General features: G+C 41.4%; 1 protein-coding gene across 2 annotated transcripts in view; it reads right to left on the bottom strand.

Moving 5' to 3' along the window:
• LOC148009569 (15-cis-phytoene desaturase, chloroplastic/chromoplastic-like) overlaps positions 1 to 22,711 on the bottom strand; it is a 33,441-nt gene extending 10,730 nt beyond the window's left edge. The window contains exons 1-9 of one of the 2 annotated variants that reach the window (XM_087673487.1): positions 22,315 to 22,707; positions 21,728 to 21,860; positions 21,447 to 21,535; positions 2,131 to 2,188; positions 1,872 to 2,027; positions 1,294 to 1,347; positions 975 to 1,123; positions 377 to 496; positions 31 to 244 (exon numbers count right to left, since the gene is read on the bottom strand). In XM_087673487.1, coding sequence (XP_087529613.1) covers positions 31 to 244; positions 377 to 496; positions 975 to 1,123; positions 1,294 to 1,347; positions 1,872 to 2,027; positions 2,131 to 2,188; positions 21,447 to 21,535; positions 21,728 to 21,860; positions 22,315 to 22,530 — 1,189 coding nt within the window. In that variant the 5' untranslated portion in view covers positions 22,531 to 22,707. Of the gene's footprint in view, positions 1 to 30; positions 245 to 376; positions 497 to 974; positions 1,124 to 1,293; positions 1,348 to 1,871; positions 2,028 to 2,130; positions 2,189 to 21,446; positions 21,536 to 21,727; positions 21,861 to 22,314 lie in introns of both variants that reach the window. The other variant, XM_087673488.1, reaches the window with a different exon arrangement.
• Between the last annotated feature and the right edge of the window lie 617 nt (positions 22,712 to 23,328).

Here is a 23,328-nt window from a genome sequence, read left to right as displayed (position 1 = left end):
TCGCATCCATGAAAGGCCAGCTCAATCTACCTGGCATTGCTGAAACATACGCATCACCCTCTACTGTTCTCCCATCAGTCAACAAGAAGTTTTTCACAGTACCATCTTCATTCAGTTCTATCTTCTGTAGGCGGGAGTTTAAGTGAAGCTGCCCTCCTTTGACTGAAAAATAATCTACAATAGGTTGACAAAGTCTCTCGGGAGGACTACCGTCAAGGAAGGCCATTTTGGATCCATGTTTCTCCTGAATGCAAGAAACACACTTTAAGAGACCTTTTGTAATATAACTAACAAAAAATTGAGCAATTGCGCATCTTGAAAATGCATGCAGCAGCAGGTAAAAGAAAATATCATAAAAGGAGTAGATTTACTACACCTGAAGAAAACGGTTCAGAGCAATAAGCACCACTTGCATGGAGAGTTCATCTGGATCAATAAAGTTCAGAGCTTTCGACATGGCAATAAAAACCTCATCATTAACTCGCTCCGGGACTCCCTGAAAGATTATTGTTTAGTATTAAGCATCACAGATGCCTACCACATGCTAAGCATATTCAACTGGAAACTTGTCAATGCAGGGAAGTAATTTTATGGAAGCAGACAGAGGAAGTCAGCAGCTAATTGCACGTTAGATACAACAAATGAATGCCATTTCAGTGCTTCCTTCCAAGATATTTCAACGGCAAGTATGCAAGCCTATTCTTTGTTCCTACACTGAACTTGACATAAATCATCTTACACAAAAAGAACGAAAAGTCACTGGACCACTCTGTGACAAGAAAGACCAATAAAGTACAAACACTATCCAGAATCATATGGAGTGAAAAGAAAAAATAATTTCAGTGCCGTAAGTTCATGGATCCAGTAAATTTTTGTCAACACACACCATAGAACTGTTGTCATATTACTTATCACAAGTATCTCTAGATTAACCCATAAGCTGCAAATTTTCACAAACAAAGACTATGTATTACCTGTTTAAGCATCCATTCTTTCACTGTTAAGCCATCCTGTGCTTCAACATAAGACTGCCCCCCAAGTATAGCAGGCAGTAAACCGATTGCAAACTTGACCTTCTCTGGCCATGTCAGCATTTCATTGTTTTTCAAGATTGCCCATATGCCTGAAAATTTTTAAGGAGCTTTCAAAAAGATGTTTATACGAACTTACATCAGATCACATTGTAGATAAACCCATCATTATTAGGAGACAGAGGACTCCAGCAATGAGCATATGATTGTAACAGTAGCTAAGGAAGCTAGAGGATGACTTGATTACTGAGAGCATACATACGAAAGTGCACATTTGTTGAGCTGTTTGCAAGCTGCAACTGATCACAACAGCTGACTGTCAAGTGAAATAGCAAGAAGGTATAAGAAATTTTGGTTCAAGTAGCTTCACAATGACCAACTATAACAGTCATCCGAAAGCTATGGATGGCAATTCATATATCCTCGGGTACATTAAACTAATCATGGGCAACAAGCATTGATATAAGACACTCGTCCATTCAATCAGACACTTTCCAAGTAGAAAAATAAAACAAGTCATGAAGTGATATCAGGAGAGAATAGAAGGTGAGGTAGGATGCAGACAAAAAGCCATCTTATGAGAAGAACATAGACCAACCAAAAAATAAGGGCCAGTCAGCTACTTGATGACCCTGTCCTAGTCTCTAAGCACACCTTCACATATCCCTGCAGTTGGATTATAAGCCAATTCTCTAAATATCCACCATCCAAAGCAGTCACTTCAGCCAAGGAAACTTTGTTATCTTTACTTAAAGTAAAATTTGGCCTCATTTCTGTAGTCACAAAAGATGCCATGAGAAAACATCATACTTGGAATGAGGAGGCATACAGAAAGCCTACCGTTAAGAGGTGCAGGAAGCACTTCTGGAAAGTCAAAACGGCTAAATTCTCCAGGCTTGTTTGGCATTGCGAATATCATGCTATGCTCTTTCCACTGAAGCCTATCATTAATCCTGAGCTCTCCAAATAAATTTTGTAAATTTGGATATGCACCAACTGAAATATGAAATAGAAAGGGACACCTTTAGAAAACTGGAAATGTGTAACACTAGCTGCAGTTAGACTAAATAAATATAGTTCACGTGAAGCTAAATCTTACAAAAAATGTGTAGTCCTGTCTCATACCAATCCCCATCCTTATCCTTCCATGCTGCAACCTGCATTATGGCAGACATTTGTTCCAGGCAAGTTTAGTATGTTGTAGCTTGGAGAAGCCATGGACAGTGGATAAAAAGTTGGATTGAGTGACTTGAGAAGTGTGCAGATGAGATACTACACTATGAATCCAAATCAGCCGAACGTGTTAATTGCATCCTTCAACAACATTCAGGTGCATGTATGCCACTTCATCAAATATGTAATTTCATGTAAGTCATGGATTTTGGAGCTATTGTTGCTAGCACACATTGCCTGTGTCATTTAACCATATACAGATACACATATTCCACTTCATCAAAATTCTAATCTCATAACAGTCATGGATTTTTAACAGTGACTATTCTTGGATTTTATCTATCTCACTTAAGGTTTTCAGCCTAGTAAAAGGATGACTATGAGCACATACATTTTACCAGATCCTCTTGGGGTGTTTTAAAAAAACGAAACCTGTGAGATGCAGGTGTAGATGTGTAGGCCACATTTGTAGCTCACCAAGGGCTCTCAGGAACCAGAGGACTATGAGGCAGAGGAACTGCTGGCAATAATTAATGGAACTGCCTCAAGTTGTGAGGGGAAAAAGTGAACGGTCCAAGGTGACACCACAAGCCTATTAAATCAGTAATCAGTTGCTACTCATATCCAGAGCCTAACCCAATGTCTTCAAGACTTAACAGGTAAGCCAAAAGGGTGTGTGTTAGCAATGGTTCATTTAGAGGCCATACTGATATCTGCAATATCAGTTAAGGCTTGTTAGTCCCCAACCAAAGTCACCAGTTGTGGACAAGGTTTTGACCTCTCCCAAAACAGTCACCCACAGAACCTTATTACTTGGTCATAGAAGACTAGTGAGGGTTTGGCCCAGTCAAACTTGTCCTCCGTACTGCATGACAGCAAAGTAGTAAATAATTGGGGATGTAACAGCAGCTTCATTCTATTTAATATGTGGACTTTTGTCCAAATGTAGCACTTAGGGAGTCAGGAATCTCTAGCTCCAGCTTTTAGTCCTGATCCCAATTTACCACTAAGCTCACTTAGCACCAAGCCAGCCATTCTCTTAGAAGGACTTCTGTGAAGAGCCTTGAACTAATTTGACATAGGGGTAGTCTAGTACTCCCAGATTAATTACATTCAAGGACTGCCAAAGGCATGTGAAATCACTTTGAGCCCTAGGAATGACGGGCATTGCATTACTGTTGCTGGACATCAGCAGGACTTTGGAAACTGTGAATTTCTAAATGTTAAATCTGAAACTCTTAATTTAGGCTCAAAAGAGTGGTTTTTTATCTTAATTTAAAAGATTGGACCAAAGTTTGCATACAGCTATTCAAAATTAAAGTTTAAGGCAGCCATTTAAAGCTTTGAATTCAGCAGCCATTGGAAACTTTGAGTAGGACAATAACATTTAAATCATTAAATAATTTTTGCATGGCCTTTGGAAAAAAAAACTTGTCAATTCTCATTTTTATCTCTCATTAAGGCATGCAAGCTGAGGCAGCCATAGCTGGCTGACTTTTGCAACTCTATACTAGAGGAGCCATTTCCTGGCAATTGGAGTCCAGAGAGGTTGAAATAGCATCATGGTTGTCACTTACAACAAGTGCCATCATCTTGAGCAACTTCATGATGCATGTTTGCTACCTTCGATCAGATCAGAGCTAGACCTCCCCCTCTTCCCCCCAAACCCACCCTTTCTTTTTTTTTTCATGAATAAGTGTATATTAATGTATTTTATATTTACATCAGGGCTTCAGGCCAACCAGGATGGAAACAACTGTAATGAAGCCATCAGGCTATCAGAACAACCTACTACATGAGTAACACAAAGAAATCACACAGAAAGGACAGCTGGAGTAGAGCGAACAATAGCCAGCCAGGGAACAACAATGTCAAGAAGAACCACGTCAGCTGACATCATAGAAGAGATCTGCCATAGCACTAAACCACGAACATGGGCCACATGACCATGGATCCCCGATACTGAATCAAAAATAAATTCCAAGTCCGCCAAATATGCCACAGGGCTGTCCACCTAAGGAAATGGAAAAGGCGGGAATAATCTAAATGCAAAGAAGACATAGAGGACATGTTTCCATAATCCACGAACGAGCTGGTATCCGGTGCTGAGTCGCCGAGGACCACATGCGGGAAATAAAACTCCAAATCTGTCGAGCAACAGGGCAAGAGACAAAGAGATGAAGCAATGTCTCATCACATGTAGTGCAGAATACACAACGACCAACAAAGATCTTTTAGACACACAGCTCATCCCTAGTAGGAAGACCCCAATAAGCAGCCTCCACATAAACACTTTACCTTGATATGGAACCTTAGACTTCCAAAGCTTGATGAATCTTCCCTCCCACTTCTTTTTGCTATATTGAATATGACATAATTTATTAACCTTTCCAGTGACCCATCTCTTGGCCTCCACCATCTGATGATATATCTGATTAGCTGACCTCTTCTGGAAATCATCAAGAAGCACAAATATCCAATCATGCCATGGATACAATGGTTGTAACACACGCAAGGAGAGAACCTCTCAAGTCTATCATGTATGGACAACCAAATGTCACTATATCCACGAGGCACCTGAAAGTGCTGACGAATACGCCTGAAAGAATAAAGACGGGGCTGCCTAGGAATAATACCATCAAGGACTATCTACAACCCCAAACGAGCCATCCGATTAAACTTGTCTCGCTGCAAATCTTTATCCAACCAATCCAACAACCTAGAGAAAGCCAGTACTTCTCCTTGCAGCGAATTCTCCTCCTTATGAATATTCGGAGGGCACCAAACTGCAAAACGTAACATCTCCTACCAGGATGCAATTAAATGAGGGGAGAAAAGACTCGGAGACCTTAATAGGCCTCGTGGAATTAAGCACATGCCACCAAGAAGAATGAATAACCATGCTACCATGAGAGATGTCAATCTTTTCTATGAAAAATTTAGCAATATCTGACCAAGGATGACTCTGTACATATAGAGCCTGCAAAAGAGAGAGCCTCAAAGCAGCCATATGTAAGTTAACATCCAAAAATCTGCACCTCCCATCCTTTTTGAAGTAGTCACATGCTACCACGAAATCCACACCTGTCCCAAACGATTGCCTTTCTTTTTCCACAACATGAATCTGATAGGCTAAACTAAATCCAAAAGGGACTTCTTAGTCCAAGAAAGCAATGGCAGAAAAAACGAAATCATACTGATCATAATGCATTGAGCAACTGTAAGTCTGACATGTAGAGCCAACCTTGAGATTTCCAATACATGAACCTATCATGAATCCAAGAGGCCATCCAATCCAGCAAGGCACAGGAAGCTACCTCCACACCAATAGGATATCCCAAGTCTCTAGTTATATTTCCCCTTGAGAACACAATTCCATGCCAGCCCAAGGCCTGCAAATCATTCTCTGTATAGGAGAGTAGAGTAGGTTTTTGAGTATTAATATGAAGACCCGATGCCAAAGCAAAAAGACTCCACACCACCATTGCTCAATTAACATTAGTGAGATCAACCTTAAGGAACATAAAAGAATCATCTGCCAAAGATTGACCCACAAGTTGGACACCACTAGGAAGAAACAAGCCAACTATATCACCTTGATCAGCCAACTTATCCAACAATGAGAGCATCGGGTGAGTAACTAAAGCAAACAACAAAGGGCTGAGAGGGCAGCTTTGCTGAAGAGACCAAGATAAGGTAATTTCCTCCGTGATCCCTCCATTAAGTGCAATATGACCCATAGCACCTTGACTAATGGTATCAACCAAAGAAATCATGCAAGGACCAAATCCCATTGTAGACATTAATTGCCGCAAAAATGACCAGCTAACATGATCAAATGCCTTTTCAATATCAAGCTAAAGCATAACAACCTACTCGCCTGAAGCTTTGGCATAATCAATTCCTAGTTGAACATTCAAAATGTTGTGCATTATATTCCGACCTTTAATAAAACCATATTGATGTGGATGAACCAAGTGCAAAAATACTTTCTGCAATCTGTTGGCAATGATTTTGGATAAGATTTTATACAAAGAACCCATCATAAAAATGGGTCTCCATTGTTTCAAAGAGGTTGGAGAGGGAACCTTGGGCAACAACCTAATAACAACAATCTTCTAGTCTGAAGGCATCATACCAAAATTCCACACTTGCTGACACAGGTGAGTTAATGGGTCTTTAAGCTGCTCCACATGGGCTGAAAACGGCTCACTAGGAAGCCCATCCCAACCAGGACTTTTCCTTCGAGGCAAGTGGGACAGCACTTCTTCCACTTCATCTTCTGAAATATCAGTCTCCATTAAATCCACCCATTCTAGTTTGACCCGATTACTAACCAACTTGCAAATATATCGGCAAGCAAAGTGAACAGCATCAAAAAGAATCTCTTGTGGACCCAACAAGGACCTATAAAAGTCAACAGTCATCCGAATGATGGAAGCAAGATCAATCACCATAACACCTTACCCATCCATTAAACGCACTATATTTTCCCAATCATATTTCTGGCGCATATAAGCAAAAATTTGATGGGATTGACAGTTATTATCATGTAAAGCTTCGGCTCTTGCCAGCAATTTGTATTTTGTATATTGCTCTTCTTGAAGAGATTGAACCCTACCTTTCAACCACTCAATGCATGTAAGCAAGTCATCATTGGAATCCCCTGATTGACACAAAGACAAGGAATGGGCCAATAAAGATTGGGCATGCTACAATTCAGCTTGTAAAGAGGAAGCATGCTGAATACCATATTGTCGGGATAACGCTCACGCATTATCCCTTAAAACAGCCCATGCTTCCATCCCTCCAGATAGGACCCTCAAGCTAAAAGAAGCGATCAATTGTTGAACACATTCCAAAAACTGATTTTGCTAAAGAAAAGATTGGTTAAAATGAAGAGGAAAACGAGTAAGGAGACATATGTCAATGACTACAAGAAGAAAAGAATCACTCTAGCAAATGTAGTTCCTATCCAATCTGGCCTAGGTATTTGGATGTTGAAAAGAACAATAAGTATATCCGGGTTGTGATGGAAACATCCAAGACCACATGTCCTATTTCAAAGACATAGCTACTAGAGCATCCCAAGCCTGTCGCTCAAGACCATCCATGACTGAATGCAAAGAAGTCACCTGATCCCCAAATACACATGCATTAAAATCACCCATGACAAAGCCTTGACGAGCCATGGCAAGGCAGTGCAGGTCCTCCCAAAGCTAATGACGTTCCCGTGCAATAGGAGCATACACACTCACCAGCCACAAAACCTGTAGTGACCGAGAGGCACGAAGATCGAGACAGTAGGTGTTTGTTGCGCGCGGAGAGACAAAGAGAGTAAGAGAGAGCAAGGTAGAGAGTGTGCACATTTGTTGGATACAATGACGAGTGTACCACTTTAGGTTTTTAGATATATATATATATATATATATATATATATATATATATATATATATATATATATATATATATATATATAGAGAGAGAGAGAGAGAGAGAGAGATGTAAGTACAAGTACTAAGGATGTGTTCACACCCAAGCACATTTAAAGGCACGAGTGCCTTTATTCCCAACAACCTCCCACCTAAAGACAATGTGCCTTAAGAGGAGAAAAGAATCAGCCAAGTCTAGATATGTACAAAGCTGAAATACATATATCTATCCAACTCCCATCATCTGTCGGCAATGAGCAAACCGCTCTGCTGGAAGACCCTTCATGAGAAGGTCTGCAGGATTATCATCTATATGCACTTTGACAAGCTCAATGCTCTTGCTGTGAAGTACATCTCTAATGAAGTGGTACTTCGTCTGTATGTGCTTCATCTTTGCATGAAATACAAGATTCCGTGCTAGCATGATAGCACTCTAACTATCACAATGGAGAACAGGTAACTCTGTGATACCAAGCTCTCCCACCAGACGTGAAAGCCATAAAGCCTCCTTGCATACCTCCATGGCAGCCATATACTCTACCTCTGTAGTAGACAATGCAACACACTTTTGTAGCCTAGAGATCCAAGAGACTGCTCCTGTGAAAGTAAACACATAACCAGAAGTGGACTTTCTCCAATCCGCATAACCAGCATAGTCTGCATCCGTAAAGCCAGCAACACATGCCTTCTGCTTTCCAAAGTAAATGCACAACTCCTTTGTGCCTTTGAGGTATCTCATAATACCTTTAACTGCTTCCCAATGCTTTTTGCCAGGGTTTGCCATGTATCTGCTAACCACTCCCATTGCAAAGGCAATGTCAGGACGTGTAGCAACCATAGCATACATCAAACTACCAACAGCTGAAGCATATGGTATCTTGGACATTTCAGCCTTCTCATCATCAGATGTAGGGCTATCCTTTGCACTGAGTTTCACATATGGAGGCAATGGAATCCCAATTGTTTTTCCCCCTCCATATTGACATGCTGCAAAACCTTGGAGATATACCCCTGCTGAGATAGATAAAGCGATCCTTTTGACCTATCTCTGAGTATTTGCATACCAAGAATGTGATTTGCATCACCAAGATCTTTCATGTCAAAGCTGCCATGAAGACTTTGCTTCAGTGAATTCAAGGCATGAGTATCCCTGCCCCAGCAATCAACATGTCATCAACATACAGAACCAAGATAATCAAGTTATCATCTACTACCTTCTTAGTGTACAAGCAATGATCTACTTGACTTCTATAGAAACCTTGAGATTGCATAAATGTATCAAATTTATGATACCATTCTCTTGGTGCTTGTTTCAGCTCATACAATCTCCTTTTGAGTTTACATACCATCTTTTCTTTTCCTTTTTCAACAAATCCTTTAGGCTGCTGCATATATATGTATTCATGTAGATCATGTAAAAATACAGTCTTTATATCCATCTGTATGAGCTCCATATCTTCAACTGCAACCAAGCCCAAAATGGTTCTCAATGTAGTCATCTTGGCCACAGGAGAGAAAATCTCATCAAAGTCAATTCCACGCTCCTACTTGTATCCCTTTGCAACCAATCTTACTTTGCACTTTGGTAAGGAACTAGAAGTGACCTTCATCTTGTAAACCCATTTGCATGGAAGTGTTTTTTGCTCTTTAGGCAACTGCACCAAGTCCCAAGTGCCATTTTTCTCAAGAGATTCCATCTCTAACAACATGGCTTTATACCATTTCTTGTTGTCCTGTCTGTCCATTGCTTCCTTGAAGCAAGACGGTTCATCACAATCTATCAACATGACATAATCAGCCACATTATTTGCACCAGGAATGAATCTATCAGGTTGTCTAGTAGCCCTAGACGATCTCCTAACCCAATGATCATTGTTTGCTGGCTGTTGAGCATTTTCAGCTTGATGTCCTGGCATTTCATGGAACCTGCAAATCAGCATTAGCAGCTTGTTGTCATGGCTGTTCCTGCACATGTAGTGGCTCATTACATGGGCAATAGCTGGCTGATCATTTCCAGCATTATTTTCTGCATTTACAGGTTCATTGACAACAAGTATTTGCTGCTGTACAGCGAGCGCATTTTGCTGTCCAAAAGGTATTTCTTCCCGGAATACAACCCTACGGACCTCCTCGGTCTTTTCGGGTTGTTTATACATGCGATCTTCCCGAAAGATAACATCATTGCTACGTACTACTTTCCTTTTCTCGGGATCCCCACAGTCTATACCTCATTTCACCCTCGTCACCACATCCTAGAAAAATACATTTATAGGACTTTGGCTCAAGTTTGCTGCGTTTTTCTTTACAAATGTGCACAAAAGCCTCGCAGCCAAACACTTTCAGGTGAGCATATAAAGGTGGCTTGCCCGACCATGCTTCTTGGGGAACTCCCCCCACCCCCAAAAGACCTGTTTGGTAACCGATTAATCAAGTGTACAGCTGTCATAACAACCTCTACCCAAAAACAATGGGGTAATGCAACATGAGATAGCATCGTACAGACTTTATCCTGCACGGTCTGATTCATACGTTCTGCAACTCCATTTTGGGATGGATTATAAGGGGTAGTGAGCTCCCTCTTTATCTCTTTGCTGTCACAAAATGCCTGAAAGGCCTTGCACACATATTCCCCACCATTATCAAAGCGAAGACACTTGAGTGTTTTATCCGTTTGATTTTAACTTGTCAAGCACTTCATCCTTGCTACGAAAAGGATAAACCCATACCTTTCGTGTAGCATCATCGACAAAGATGACAAAATATTTCTTTCCCCCTAAAGATAATCCTGGCATCCGATATACATTTGAATGTACTAACTCTAGAGGAGAAGTTTTCAACAAAAGGGATTTTTTGTGAGACGTCTATGCATGTTTACCATAAATACAATGATCACAATGCTCAAAATCAGCATAACGAAAACAAGGCAAGTAACCCAAACGAGAAAGCACTTTCATTCCTGTTTGACTCATGTGTCCCAACCGGCCATGCCACAAAGAAACGCTTGGTTGCTCGGTTACGGCAACAACATGATCATTCACACTAGATACATGGAGAGGATACAAAGTATCACTTTTACAGCCTCTGGCAATCACTCTAGATCCCTTACAAATCTTCCATTTTTCATCACCAAAGGTGGTATGAAAACCATCATCATCTAGTTGCCCTGTGATAATCAAGCTCTCTTGAGCTGAGGTACATGCCGTACATGTTGAAGTGTGAAGACAGAGCCATGCTGAAATTGCAACTGCACACTGCCAACACCTGCAATGTCACATGCATAGTTGTCCCCAAGGTGGACAACACCATGTCGACCCCCTGTATAGGTGGAGAACCACTCTCAATGAGAGGTGGCATGAAAGGAAGCACCTGAATCGAGAATCCAAGTATGAATGTCCTCATCTATATCTGCAAGTAAAGCATGTGCACCAAAGTGTGAAGAGACCAAAAGTACGTCATTCCCACTGTCCTCACTGTCATGAGTGACTACATTTACCTCTTCAATTTTGACACTGCTCTTCTTGGGTTAACCATCTTTCTTCTCTTCCTTGCTATCATCTGTCTTCTTACCCTTTCCTTTCTCTTTCTTCCATTTGTAGCAATCACGTTTAAAGTGACTCTTCTTACCACAATAGTGGCATTCAACATCTTTGCCACGTGATTTACTACGTCCCTTGCTATCAGATTTGTCTTTCTACTGTGATCTGCCCCTAGTATGCAAAGCACTAAGACGTACTGGATACATTGTTCTATCGATTCATTTCTTCCATGAGTAGACCACTCTCTACATCATCATACAAAATAATTGCATTGGAATTGCTCATAGAAGTCCCAACTCTCTGGAAGAGTGCAAAGCAAGAACGTAGCCTTAAATTCTTCATCAATTAAGAACTTCAAGGCAACCAGCTGGCTGAAAATAGAGTTAAACTCACTCAAGTGAGTAGACATTGTTGTACCCTCTTTCATACGCAAATCCATAAGCTTTTTCAGCCAATACACTTTGCTTGCAGCACTCTTCTATGCATACAGTTCCTCCAGTCTAGTCCATATAGTATATGCAGACTCCAATCCTTCAATATTAAACAGCAAGGCATCAAAAATTAATAGCTCGATGGTTGAGCGTGCAAGCTCCTTTAACTCGTCGCAATCTTCCTGTTCCATGTCCGCGGGCTTTGCCCCTTTGGTTTTAATCGTCTTTGCTTGCTTCTTTTGCAACAGGATATGGTAGCACTGTTTTTGCCAAACTGCAAAGTTATGTGCTCCTTCAAGCTTCTTTATGTGCATGAGATTACTGCTATCACTGCTGCCAGCCATGATTTTCAGCCCAAATGTGACCAAAAAAAAATCAGCCAATGCAAGCCCAAACTATCACCCAAATGACCAAGGTACAAACAAGTACCAACCAACAATAAATGACCACGTAGAAGCAATGATTTCAGATCTGAAATTAAATTTTCAGAAGCACCAAACCATGTGCTACAGCATTCCACAACTGATTACAGCTGTTCCAAGGGCATATGCATCACATTACATGAGAAATCCCAAATTTTAGCTGCAATTTCTGTTGTACATGTACCCATGGGCATAAAATTTGACACGCACGGTCAGAAGCCCCAAAATTTTTGTGCTCAAAGCATCAACCACACATCTGCATTTTCTTTGTCATGCATAGAATAGACCAATTTTGCCAAAATAGAGCAATTTCAGTAAAACCCCCAAATTTTCCAAGTGTTGGAAGTCCAAATTACATGGAATTGAACCTGCATGTACATAAAATGACCAAATGGTGTACGAATTTTGCCCAAACTACAAAAGCCCCAAATTGCACAGGGTCCAAAGTGCATCAATGTCGAGAAATTGGGTAAATTTCAGCCCAATTTGTGCATGTACATGAAAAGCCCCAAATGTCGAAGGCAAGATGTCACAAATTTCCTGCAATTTCTGAGACAAATTGTCTTGTCCTGCATCACAATCCCCAAATCTAGGAAAAGCCCCAAATTTCGGGCCAAGATTGTACAGATTTCAATGAAATTGACTCATCCAAGAAAAAATCTCACTTGCATTTGAGAATCCCCAAAAAATTTCTGAGGCCTGTGCATTCAATGTCTGCAATTTCTGGTCCAGAGAACACTGCAATGTGTGTCGAGCACAAATCTGGAAAAACCCCCAAATTTTAAGAGAGAGATTTTTATATGTGCTTGTAGGTGTGAACACCCGGCAAAAGGGGTTTTTTAAAAAAAGGCCGTTGACCTTAGCCAGACACCCGTCACGCATAAGATCCGCAGTTACGTCTCGTGTGTAGCTCGCCTGACACCATCCCATCACATGTGGAGACCCATCGCGTGTGTAGCTCGTCAACTGTTGCCTGACACCCTGTCCCTGTGTTGCGCCCGGTGCCCCACTGGTTCCGTCTCCTCGCTAGAGCTTGGCCCTGTCACACACTCTCCTCTCGCTGGAGCCTGGTCCTGTCGCACACTCTCCACAGCCCACCTTCTACAACTCTCACGACCTATCGTCTGTCTAGAGATGACGTTTTTGTCCTGCGCCTGCACCCTGGAACTTCCACCTAACAGAGACGTGACCTGTTGACTTGCACAAACTCTGAAAAGTACAAAACGCCTCAGCCACAGCTTTGATACCAATTTGTAGTGACTGGGAGGCACGAAGATCGAGACAGTAGGTGTTCATTGCACGCGGAGAGACAAAGAGAGAGAGAGAGCAGAGCAGAGAGTGTGCACGTTCGTTGGGTACAATGATGAGTGTACATATATATATATGTATGTAAGTACAAGTGCTAAGGGTGCGTTCACACCCGAGCACATTTAAAGGCACGAGGGCCTTTATTCCCAACAAAACCTCTCCCTCATATAGTATTTGCAGAATCACAAATCGGCCACAAGGTCTTGAGAAACCAACGATGGTTGCAGGGAAGTTTTGACAACCAATATAACTCCAGATTTATGTGGAGCTTGACCACTAAAAGAGACTGCATAATTCTTGTATATAGAAGAAGATCCAGCCAAAGCGTGTTGTTTATGCTCCACAGCACAAAAAACATCCCAATTTCCAGCTAACACAACTTTCCACAACCGATATTGCTTGCTACCCGAAGAAATACCTTTCACATTCCACAAAGCAATTCTCATGATAAATCACAAATGAGAAAAACTATTGAACCATCGCTTTCCCTTTCCTTTTTACATCACTAGCTTTAGTTGCCTGGAATCTCTCCATTTCACTTCGGATTACATCTACAAGATCACCCTCTGCAAACCAGTGGGAATCCTGTTACTACAGGGAACAAAAAACATCCCAAGAAGGCACAAGCCTCGCACGCACATCAAAGCGCAAAGCAGAATCAAAAGTCCTTTTATCATCCATTGCCGGACACGCGAAGATTGAGGTTTTATATAAAAACCCCTACCTCTGCGTTGAAAGTTTTGAGTGATTAGGTGCGTTGGTGGATGGACAGGAGCCGAACGAGAATCCTATTTGGCATTACGTCTAACCACAGTGACCCAAGAATCCTCCTGAGGAGACAAATTCCGCCCAACCACGAGCGAAACACACTCCACACCAACTTGGGAAACATCCTTCTTTCCATCATCACGACCATGTTGGGGAAGCTGCTCAGGATCAACTTCTAACTACTGAAGCATCTGCTGAGGATGGTGGCCTTGCATATCCATGTCAAGATCCATAGAGTGATGCAATACCTCAGGATTTTTGTCACATTCTGAAATGAAATGGTCTAATTAGCCACACCTAAAACAGTGTCCAGCAAAAGTACCCCATTTCAATTGATAAACCAATGTTTGCAACCATGGAACCTCAAAACGAATTTTCGTCGGCAGGCGAGGTTTCCCTGTGTCCCAAAACATGCATGCCCTAATCCTATTGCGGGAAGCCAACCGAGGTTCCACCAAAACCTCACCAAGGGTTCTCAAAACCAGAGGGAGGAATCTCCAAAGATGTGTAGGAAAATCAACCACCTCTACCCAAATTGGGCATGCCTGCCTCAGCACCTCTTGTAACTCGGCCATAGGTCTCCAAGGGACCATATGAACTAGCTGCCCATCCATAAACAAAGGAATGCGTTGCATAATGAGAGCCTACACTTCCAAGGAACAAAAAAGAACCTCAAAAAACCCCCTCGGTCCATCATAAATCTCTTCAACAAGAGGGGCCTGCATATGCCCTAAAGCATCATCTTGGCATTGTTCAACACTGACAAGCATGGATTGCAACCAAGCACGAATTCCAATGATCAAGGGAGTCCTTCTTGTAAAGTAAAAGATAGCAGCCCTCTCATGGAAAGTAGCAATCTACTGTAAAACCATGTCAATTCCCATGATTGCAACTACATGATCCCCATCTGGAAAAGAGTTAGCTTTACCCTCATTAGCATGGACATAATCCGACATAAGATGATTGGCAGTGGCTAGCATGAACTGAAGAGACCCATCAGTTTGTGAGCATGAAACATGAATCTCTGACTGAGGCAAATTTGGGGGGCTTAAGACCGGTCCTTCAGCCGACATCCTATGACGTTTGCCCATCTCATCCCCATCCATAAACTGCCCGGGGTCTTCAACCAATGAATCACCATCCGAGTCCGCCAAATCTTTGTCATTTCTATGTCCTATATGCTAATCGAGGAAGGCCATATCAATACCATTTGACACCTGCAAATTCGCCATAGCAAAACTAGACGCTGATCACAAATAACCCCTCTCTCTCTAAACTACATAACTCTCCACTCCTAAAGAAGAATAAAAAATGAGCACGTTCTACATAGTCCCTGTGTGCCAACAACCCCAACAGCATAAAGAGTGAAAGAGCACTTCATATCAGGCTGCACAAGATCTGAGAACTTGGGGCGTCCAAAGGATTGGAAGCATTGATAGCCCTACCACTCAAGACCAAATGGTGGACAGCAGCAACCAAACTTTCCTAACCATTGGACAAGAAAGGAACTGATGACAAGAAGTTTCCACAAATGTCATACAAAAGAACACCAGCCATTCAAAATGTGGCGTTTGGAGAGCGCAGATGCAAGAGGAAGAGCACCAATCAACATTCGCCAGATGAAGACCTTGTATTTGAATGGCTCTTTGTTGAGCCAGCCTATCATCACCACACAATTCCACCAAGTTTCACCTTTATGGAGACCCCAAGTATTGTTGCCCTTCTAGACAAGCCAATCCTTATCTTGTACAAGCAATTGATATATGTGATTTACTGAAACATGGCCCAAACTTAGCCGACCATTAATCATCGAAACTCGCCACGAGGTATCTTGATCCAAAGGGGGGGGGGGGGAAAGGCTACATGGCATGTAAGGAGGTTGAAATAGAGTCCCATAAATGATGACAGCCTCAAGGGACATGAAAGAAGCGTTGAACTGATCTAAAAAACATGATAGCAGTGCTTGCAATCAGCTCTTAAGGAGTTTCCAGCTTACGATCTGGAGGTGATTGCAAAGAAGATTTAGCAAGCACCAACTACCAAGAATGGACCAAATGATTCAAAAGCACGGAAGATTTAAGACAAATAGGCTGGTCTACATTAGCAACATGCCACCATGAAGCAGGAATGCTAGTGTTCCTATGCTTCATGAGCTTTTGTAGAGTTCTTTGTTCTTGGGGACCTTCCGGCGTTCACTACGTGCGCATACAGAATCCAAGTTGCGCACCAGTTGAAGACCCCAATGTCATTAGGCAAGAACTACTAGGGCAAAATATGTTGTTGCCTATGATCAAGAATAGCTCTGGCCATGGGGAGTCTAGCTCAAAGAAACCTAGGAGAGAGTAGATGTACTTAGTGCCAAATGATATCCCATCACCAATGTAATATAATTTGTAATCTTCTCTTGAAGTAATGAAAACCGATATTTGTTGGATTTGCATGCAATGTAGTTTGTCATACACATAGTTTATTATTATTTTTTCATATGTGTCTCCAAATCCAAAACAGCCCCACCTCCCATTCTTTTTGGAGCACAAACATGGTGCCAAGAGATCCAAGATATGCCTACTTGTGTAGAGTCCTTCCAACACAAGAATTGGATGGGCTAAGTGATTTCCCATGGATAAGACTTTGACTGTCACGAGGACGTGAAAATTTGATGCTTTGCTTATGTTTAATTGACATTTGATCAAAGGATTAATCAAATGTGCAATTAAAAGATGCACATGTGTTGCACATGTGAGGTGCAAGCTACTTTCTCACAGTTGAAGACCGAAGGACCCTGTGAAAAAGTTGGGTGTCAAAAGGCAAAAGTTGTAACAAGTTACACTTGTTAGATTCTAGGTGAATTTTGGTGTCAATTTGCCCCTAGGACCATTAATTGGCCATTAAGTGTCAGTGGTGACACTAGGGACTAGGCATTAATTAATGGATTAATGCTTGTCCAAGAGTCAATTAATGCATGGGACCACTTTGGGTTGCAAATGGCCTAGCTAAATAATTTTTGGATGGGCAAGGTCAATTTTCTGGGCATAGATTAAGGGCTGAATTAATTTTCGAAATTAATTAATTCAGAAAATTAATTAAATGGCTGGAAATTGCTGAAAATGGATTAAGAAAGCTGCCACTTGGCAAAACTTTCCCATGCAAGTGGGGGAAAGGCTAAATAGGGCTGAAGGGAGAGGGAAATCTCGTTTTTTCATTTTGGACCTATTGGAAAGAGGTGTTGGACTGTTGCTGCCAGCTTTTGGGGCCAATTCCCAGCCATTGGAGACCATTTTGGTGATGGAAATTGCATATTCTTGACCTTGGGAAGCTGACAATTGCTGCTAATGCACTTTCTCCTGAAGATCACGGTCTCTGATGCTCCTATTGTTGTTGGTGCATCCGTTTGGGGCTGGTACAGCAAGGCAACAACTAATTTTGATCAGTTCTTCGGGACAAATCTCAAAATTTTCTCTCTCTACAGCATTCTCTCATCTCCTTCAGCCTATGCTTAGCCATTCTCAGCAATTCTCAACCATTCGGAGGAGATCTTAGCCATTTTTGGTGGGCTGATCTGTAATTTCTACAGTAAACCCTAATTCACAGCAGAAATTAGGGTTTAGCAGCCACCTTGGGATCCGTGCCAGATATTGAAGGCTCAAGGGACTGAAATCAGCAACTGATAATTGAAGATTATCAAGGAATTTCAGGAGCCAGCCCATCCGAATTGATTTGGGGCAGCATTTGGCCAACCAAGGGTCAAATTGGAGAAGAAGTCCTGGGTGAAACAAGGGGCAAATGACCCAAAAGGCTTACTAGACATTTATGACAGCAAGAGCAATTGGTTAGTAAGAGGAGATTGAAGAATCTCAAGTTGTACTCCTTCCAATTGAATGAAAGCTAAAGAAATACCGCAAGGGGCGCCAATTTTGGGGCCAACAAGGTGTCTACTGTCCAAGAATGTTATGGTAAAGTGTGTATTTCATTTTATGTGCATTTATTTATTGCTGTAATTAACTCTTAAATCAAGTTATCACCACCCATTCCAAGAAGAAAGGCTGGTTTCATTGACCAAGGGAGCAATGGTAAGTAATACAAAACCATTGGTACCATAATTATCTAAGCTATTTTCAATCTCATGTCAAAAGTCCAAGCTTGTGATTTCCAATATACTAACCGGTACATAATGCAAGTGGAGATCCAATCTATCAACATTTTAGGAGAGACATGAACCCCAAAGGGTAGCCCAAATGTCTATAGACAGTGCCTTTGAGTACCAGCTCACCTTGCCAAGCCAAGGCCTGAAGATCACTATCGAAGCAATTGATAACGGATGATTTAGAGGCATTAATGCAAAGCCCTAAAGCAAGGGCAAACAAGTCCCATATATCCATCGCTCTTCGTATATTATCATGATCGGCCTTGTGAAACATGAAGGTTTCATCAGCCAAAGCTCGGCCGACCAACTGCTCCTATGAAGGAAGAGATAGGCTGACCACATCACCATTAGCCGCTCATCTAGACAACATCGTCAAAATGGGATGACTGGCTAAAGCAAAGAACAAATGACTCAACGGACAACCCTGCTAAACAAATTGGTGAAGAAGAAAGGGTTCGAGATGCCACCATTGAGCAAAACTCTTGAAGAAGAATCCAAACCAATGTTGTTAATAAGTCTAGATATTCTAGGACCAAATCCCATACACTGCATTAGCAGACCCAAGAAGGACCATTCCAAATGGTCACAGGCTTTTTCCACATCCAATTCAATCATCACCAATTCCTACTTTGTGCAATGAGTATAATCTTTTCCCATTTAGACATTCAGGTCCATCAAAAGAGAATGTGCTAAGGCTAGGAGTTGCTCGACGGTCTACAATCTTTGTCTGTGGCAAGTAGCATGATGTATTCCATATTTGCCTAGCAACCGTTTGCACATTACACACCAATACATCAAGAGAGTCTATCCCTTGAAGAATGCATCCCTTAGTCCATATGTGCCAACAACCCTAGATGCATAAGAAATGAAAGAGCGCCTCTCTCTCTCTCTCTCTCTCTCTCTCTCTCTCTCCGTGAAGATAATTGAATAAAATGGCAATATTTACATCAGACCATCAAGGCAGCTAAGAAAAACAAAACAAACACAAATCAAGCTGAAAGGCCTCTAAGACCATAACACACAAATATCACATAAAAAGGACAGCCAAAGTGGAGAAAACAATATCCAACCAAGGAGAAGCAATGTCAGGAAGAACCAAGTCAGCTGAAACCATGGAAGAGATCTACCATAATAATAAACCATGAACACGAGCTACATGACCATGGATACCTAAGGCAGAATCAAAAATGAAGGCATTCCGAGTATGCCAAATTTACCACAAAGCTGTCCAACTAAGGAAATGGAAAAGGCAAGAATGATCTGATTGCGAGGCGGACATAGAAGGCATCTGTCCCATAATCCAAGAACGAGATGATATCCACAGCTAAGTCACAAAAAAGGACCACACACGAGAAACAAAACTCCAATTCTATTGAGCAACAGGGAGACGAAGAGATGAAGCAATGTCTCATTGCATGTAGTGCAAAATACATAGCAATCACGCGAGATCTTGCAAGCACGCAACACATTCCCAGTTGGAAGACCCCCAGTAAGCAACCTCCATATGAAAACTTTACCCTGATAAAGAATCTTAGACTTCCAAAGTTGGAGAAATCCTTCCTGCCACTTCTTTTTTATGTCCTGAATATGCCATATTTTATTGGCCTTTCCAATGACCCATCTTTTGACCTCGACCTTCACATGATAGATCTTGCGCAAAGATTTTTGACAGTTCTAACAATCAAAGTCTAAGGAGCTACCCTCTAGGGCTATGGCAAACCGACGTCGAAAGCTCAAACCTTGTTGCCCGAGTAAGCCGTGGTTGACAATAAATTATATCGATTCAATATTTAATGTTGTGTTAGCATCAAATGTTAAGGTGACAACATTTATTGTTTGCTTTAATGTTAGCATTTACTTTTCTCTTAACATTAGGATTAAATGTTCAAATAAACATTGTTCTAAATGCTAAGCATTGGGGGGGAAGAGACTGTGAAGGCCACAAGAGAGTAAGACTCTTAAGACTCTTTCAGCAATGGAATTTTCTCAATGATGTACCGATCCAAGTGTTACTGCTTATATTTGTTTTGTTGAAAATATTCAACCATCTAATTCTCAATGTAATTCAATTTCTTTTTTTAATAATCTTAATATGGATGGATTCAAATATAAGTGAGTATTCCAATCCAATATTACAAGTATGCTAATATCTTTCCATCCGAGCTACTTGACTAACTTCCGTCGTCTCACGGAATCTTAGACCACAGGATTGAAATGTTGCTCGATAGCCATCCTGTCTCTCAACAGCCTTATAGATTTAGCCCAAAAGAGGAGAATGAGATAGCTAGACAACCTCAAGACTATTTAGCTAAGGAATTTATTGAGCCAAGTTCATCCCCTTGGGGCATGCCTATCCTTCTGGCTAAAAAGAAGGATGGCACAAAGTGCTTTTGTGTCAATTACAAAGGTCTCAATAAAATATCTCACAAAAATTAACATCTGTTATTACTGACAAGGATGGATGACCTTATTGTTAGATATACTCAATATCCCACCCTCCTAAATTGCCACCAATGATCCATGGTGCTCTTAAGTTGTAAGGCCCCCATTATAAGAAGAAGCCATACGTGGTTGGATCCTAACTTTTATGTTAGATGAGATCTATCTAATTGGATGAGAAAAAGGGTGATTTTTATGGATCTAGCCTTTCAGTTAGATGACAATTTGAATGAACTACAAATGCCAGCTCCCATATAGATGCTTCATCATTAGCATCACTCTAACTTGATCAACTTCAGCCCCAATAGCCTTTGTGTCGAGCTTTGCATAGGTAGTCCATAGGAACCAATTCCAGCACTTCGAGCAAATAGTCCAGCTTTGTACTTTCTTTTCACACACCTTGGTCCTTTATGCAAGGGTGGATGATGGCCATCCTGAGCTACAAGATAAGCCATTAAGCACAACCTTGTTCACATCATCTAGCTGCACTATAATCTACTCTAAAACAAGACTAACATTGGAGATTTGACTAGCAAGAAGAGGATGAGTGAATGCAGGGCAACACTATTCTGCCAGTGGAAACAGTAGAATTTGCCAGCAGTGTCCTTCAGCTTCGAACGGAATTCAAATCCTATAAACAAAATATAGTTGTGCTTTGTTTGCTGTTTGGATTTGCCTTGCCTGCTTATGGTTTTATAGCAAGCATGTGGACTCAGTATTTGACATGAAACTCGAATAAGCTGAATATATCACAGAGCATACCTTGCCACCCAAAACATCACGTGCCTCTAATACTATAGGAATGTGCCCAGCGTCAGCTATATATTTTGCAGTTGAGAGACCAGCCAAGCCTGCCAGCACCAAAACCTGCCATTAGATCGATTGATGGAAACTTGAAAGAAGCAGAACGCATGTTCACAATAGAAAAGGCATGATCAACTAACATCCAACAATGAAGGCATTAAAATGACAGGTAATTAATGTCTCAACATTTGCGATGCAAACAATCCATCGAGATGGCAGGCAAACAATGCAAACTACACCTGCTCCTGCTATGATGACTTTTAGTGGCTTGTTTGGTCTCTGTGCTGTTTTGAAATATGAAGATAAAGCTGCTGCGTCTAGAAAGTTGTCTGTTTCATCAATATTTGGTCTTGGATAGTCCTTGCAATATACCTGAAAGCATACACAGCGTTACACTAGGTAAAATATATATTGCACAAGCAGCTTAAGCACGATCCACACAAAGCATCACTCCACCCTTCAAGAATAAGCTTTAAGGAAACAAAGCGCGTTTTCGTTAGTGGCATACGAAGAAGCACAGAGGGCCATCAGTTCAAGTTTGAATACTCCGCAAGAATAACGAAGATTACTCTTGATTCTGCCAAGTTCAGCGGCGGATCACTTCTCAACTGGGACAGATTTGTGACAATAAATTGTGCACCGTATGTCATCATCCAAGCTACAAGTTTGTGCATCTTATCAATTTGAGAATACGCTTATCTGACATGCATGTGGCTACAAAAATCTTAGCGAATCAACTCCTACATTTTATCATTTTGAATACCGATTGATAGAAGGAATGAGGCACCTGACAATAAGGAAGCAAGAAAATGGGTCGAAGATTCACCTGGAGAGGCTTGTAAAGATGGTATTGGCGGGCAGAAGACCGCACCGACGCGAGTTTAGCGGTGGTGGAAATGAGGAAAGCAGAAGACTGCGATCCTACGGTCGAGGAGCACGACGCAGCGACAGCAGCCTGCGCTTCACTGCCGTTGCGCGTGGGCCGGCACGACAGGAGAGAGTTGGTAGGAGAAGCCAAGCAATGCATGGCAGCCATGGCCATGGAGATAAGCTGGGCAATGAAAGAGGTTACGGAGTGCTGCGGGCGGCGGGCCTAGTGTTAATGGATCCTTTCTCTCGGGGATTAAGGTTAAGAATTGTTAGTCTTTCTTGCATTTGTTCGTTTTTGTGGTTGCGCTGGGAATCTAATCATCGCATCGGTCTTCTCAGAAACGTTCCAAACCACGACATGCTACACCTCCCTCAATCGGTAAAGTAATCCACCAAAGCTTTCTAAATCACCTTGTCATTTTCACCCCCCACAAGAGACGTTCCCACACAAGCAAATTTGGTTTGCACAAGTCTTGATAGCAAACGTGTGGATGAAGTATTGAACTTGTACTCTATGAATAGAGGGACTCCTTGGTAAACAATAGACTACCCTATCGATAAACCCAATTGTATTCGCTACGAAGATACTTCGGGACAAGTTGATAACATGACCAACTTGTAAACTCTTTTCAATAGATTCAAAATCTATGAGAACCCGACTAGCTAAACCATTTAAATCAACAAAGATTTTAGCATTGTTTTTATCTTGTGCAGTTACTTCTATAATGTTTTTGCCAATTTTCTTAACTATTAGATCATTTGCCAAAGTGCAGCCATTCTCTAATCCCTTGATAACGTTGGCCAATAGCCATGATATTCTCATAGTTAAGAAAAAGACAAAAAGCATTATGAATAACACCTAACCATTCTTTATCATATATTTTGATAAAATTATATATTTCTAAAATATTAATTAATTTCTGATAACAAGAAAGAGAATTCATAAGCTTGCCCCTTCAATAAAAGCTTT

Source organism: Lygodium microphyllum, chromosome 30 (genome assembly GCF_053477565.2).
Source record: "Lygodium microphyllum isolate KBCC chromosome 30, Lygodium_microphyllum_v1.1.10, whole genome shotgun sequence".
Lineage (NCBI taxonomy): Eukaryota > Viridiplantae > Streptophyta > Polypodiopsida > Schizaeales > Lygodiaceae > Lygodium > Lygodium microphyllum.
This window is presented reverse-complemented; position numbering and strand designations above follow the sequence as displayed.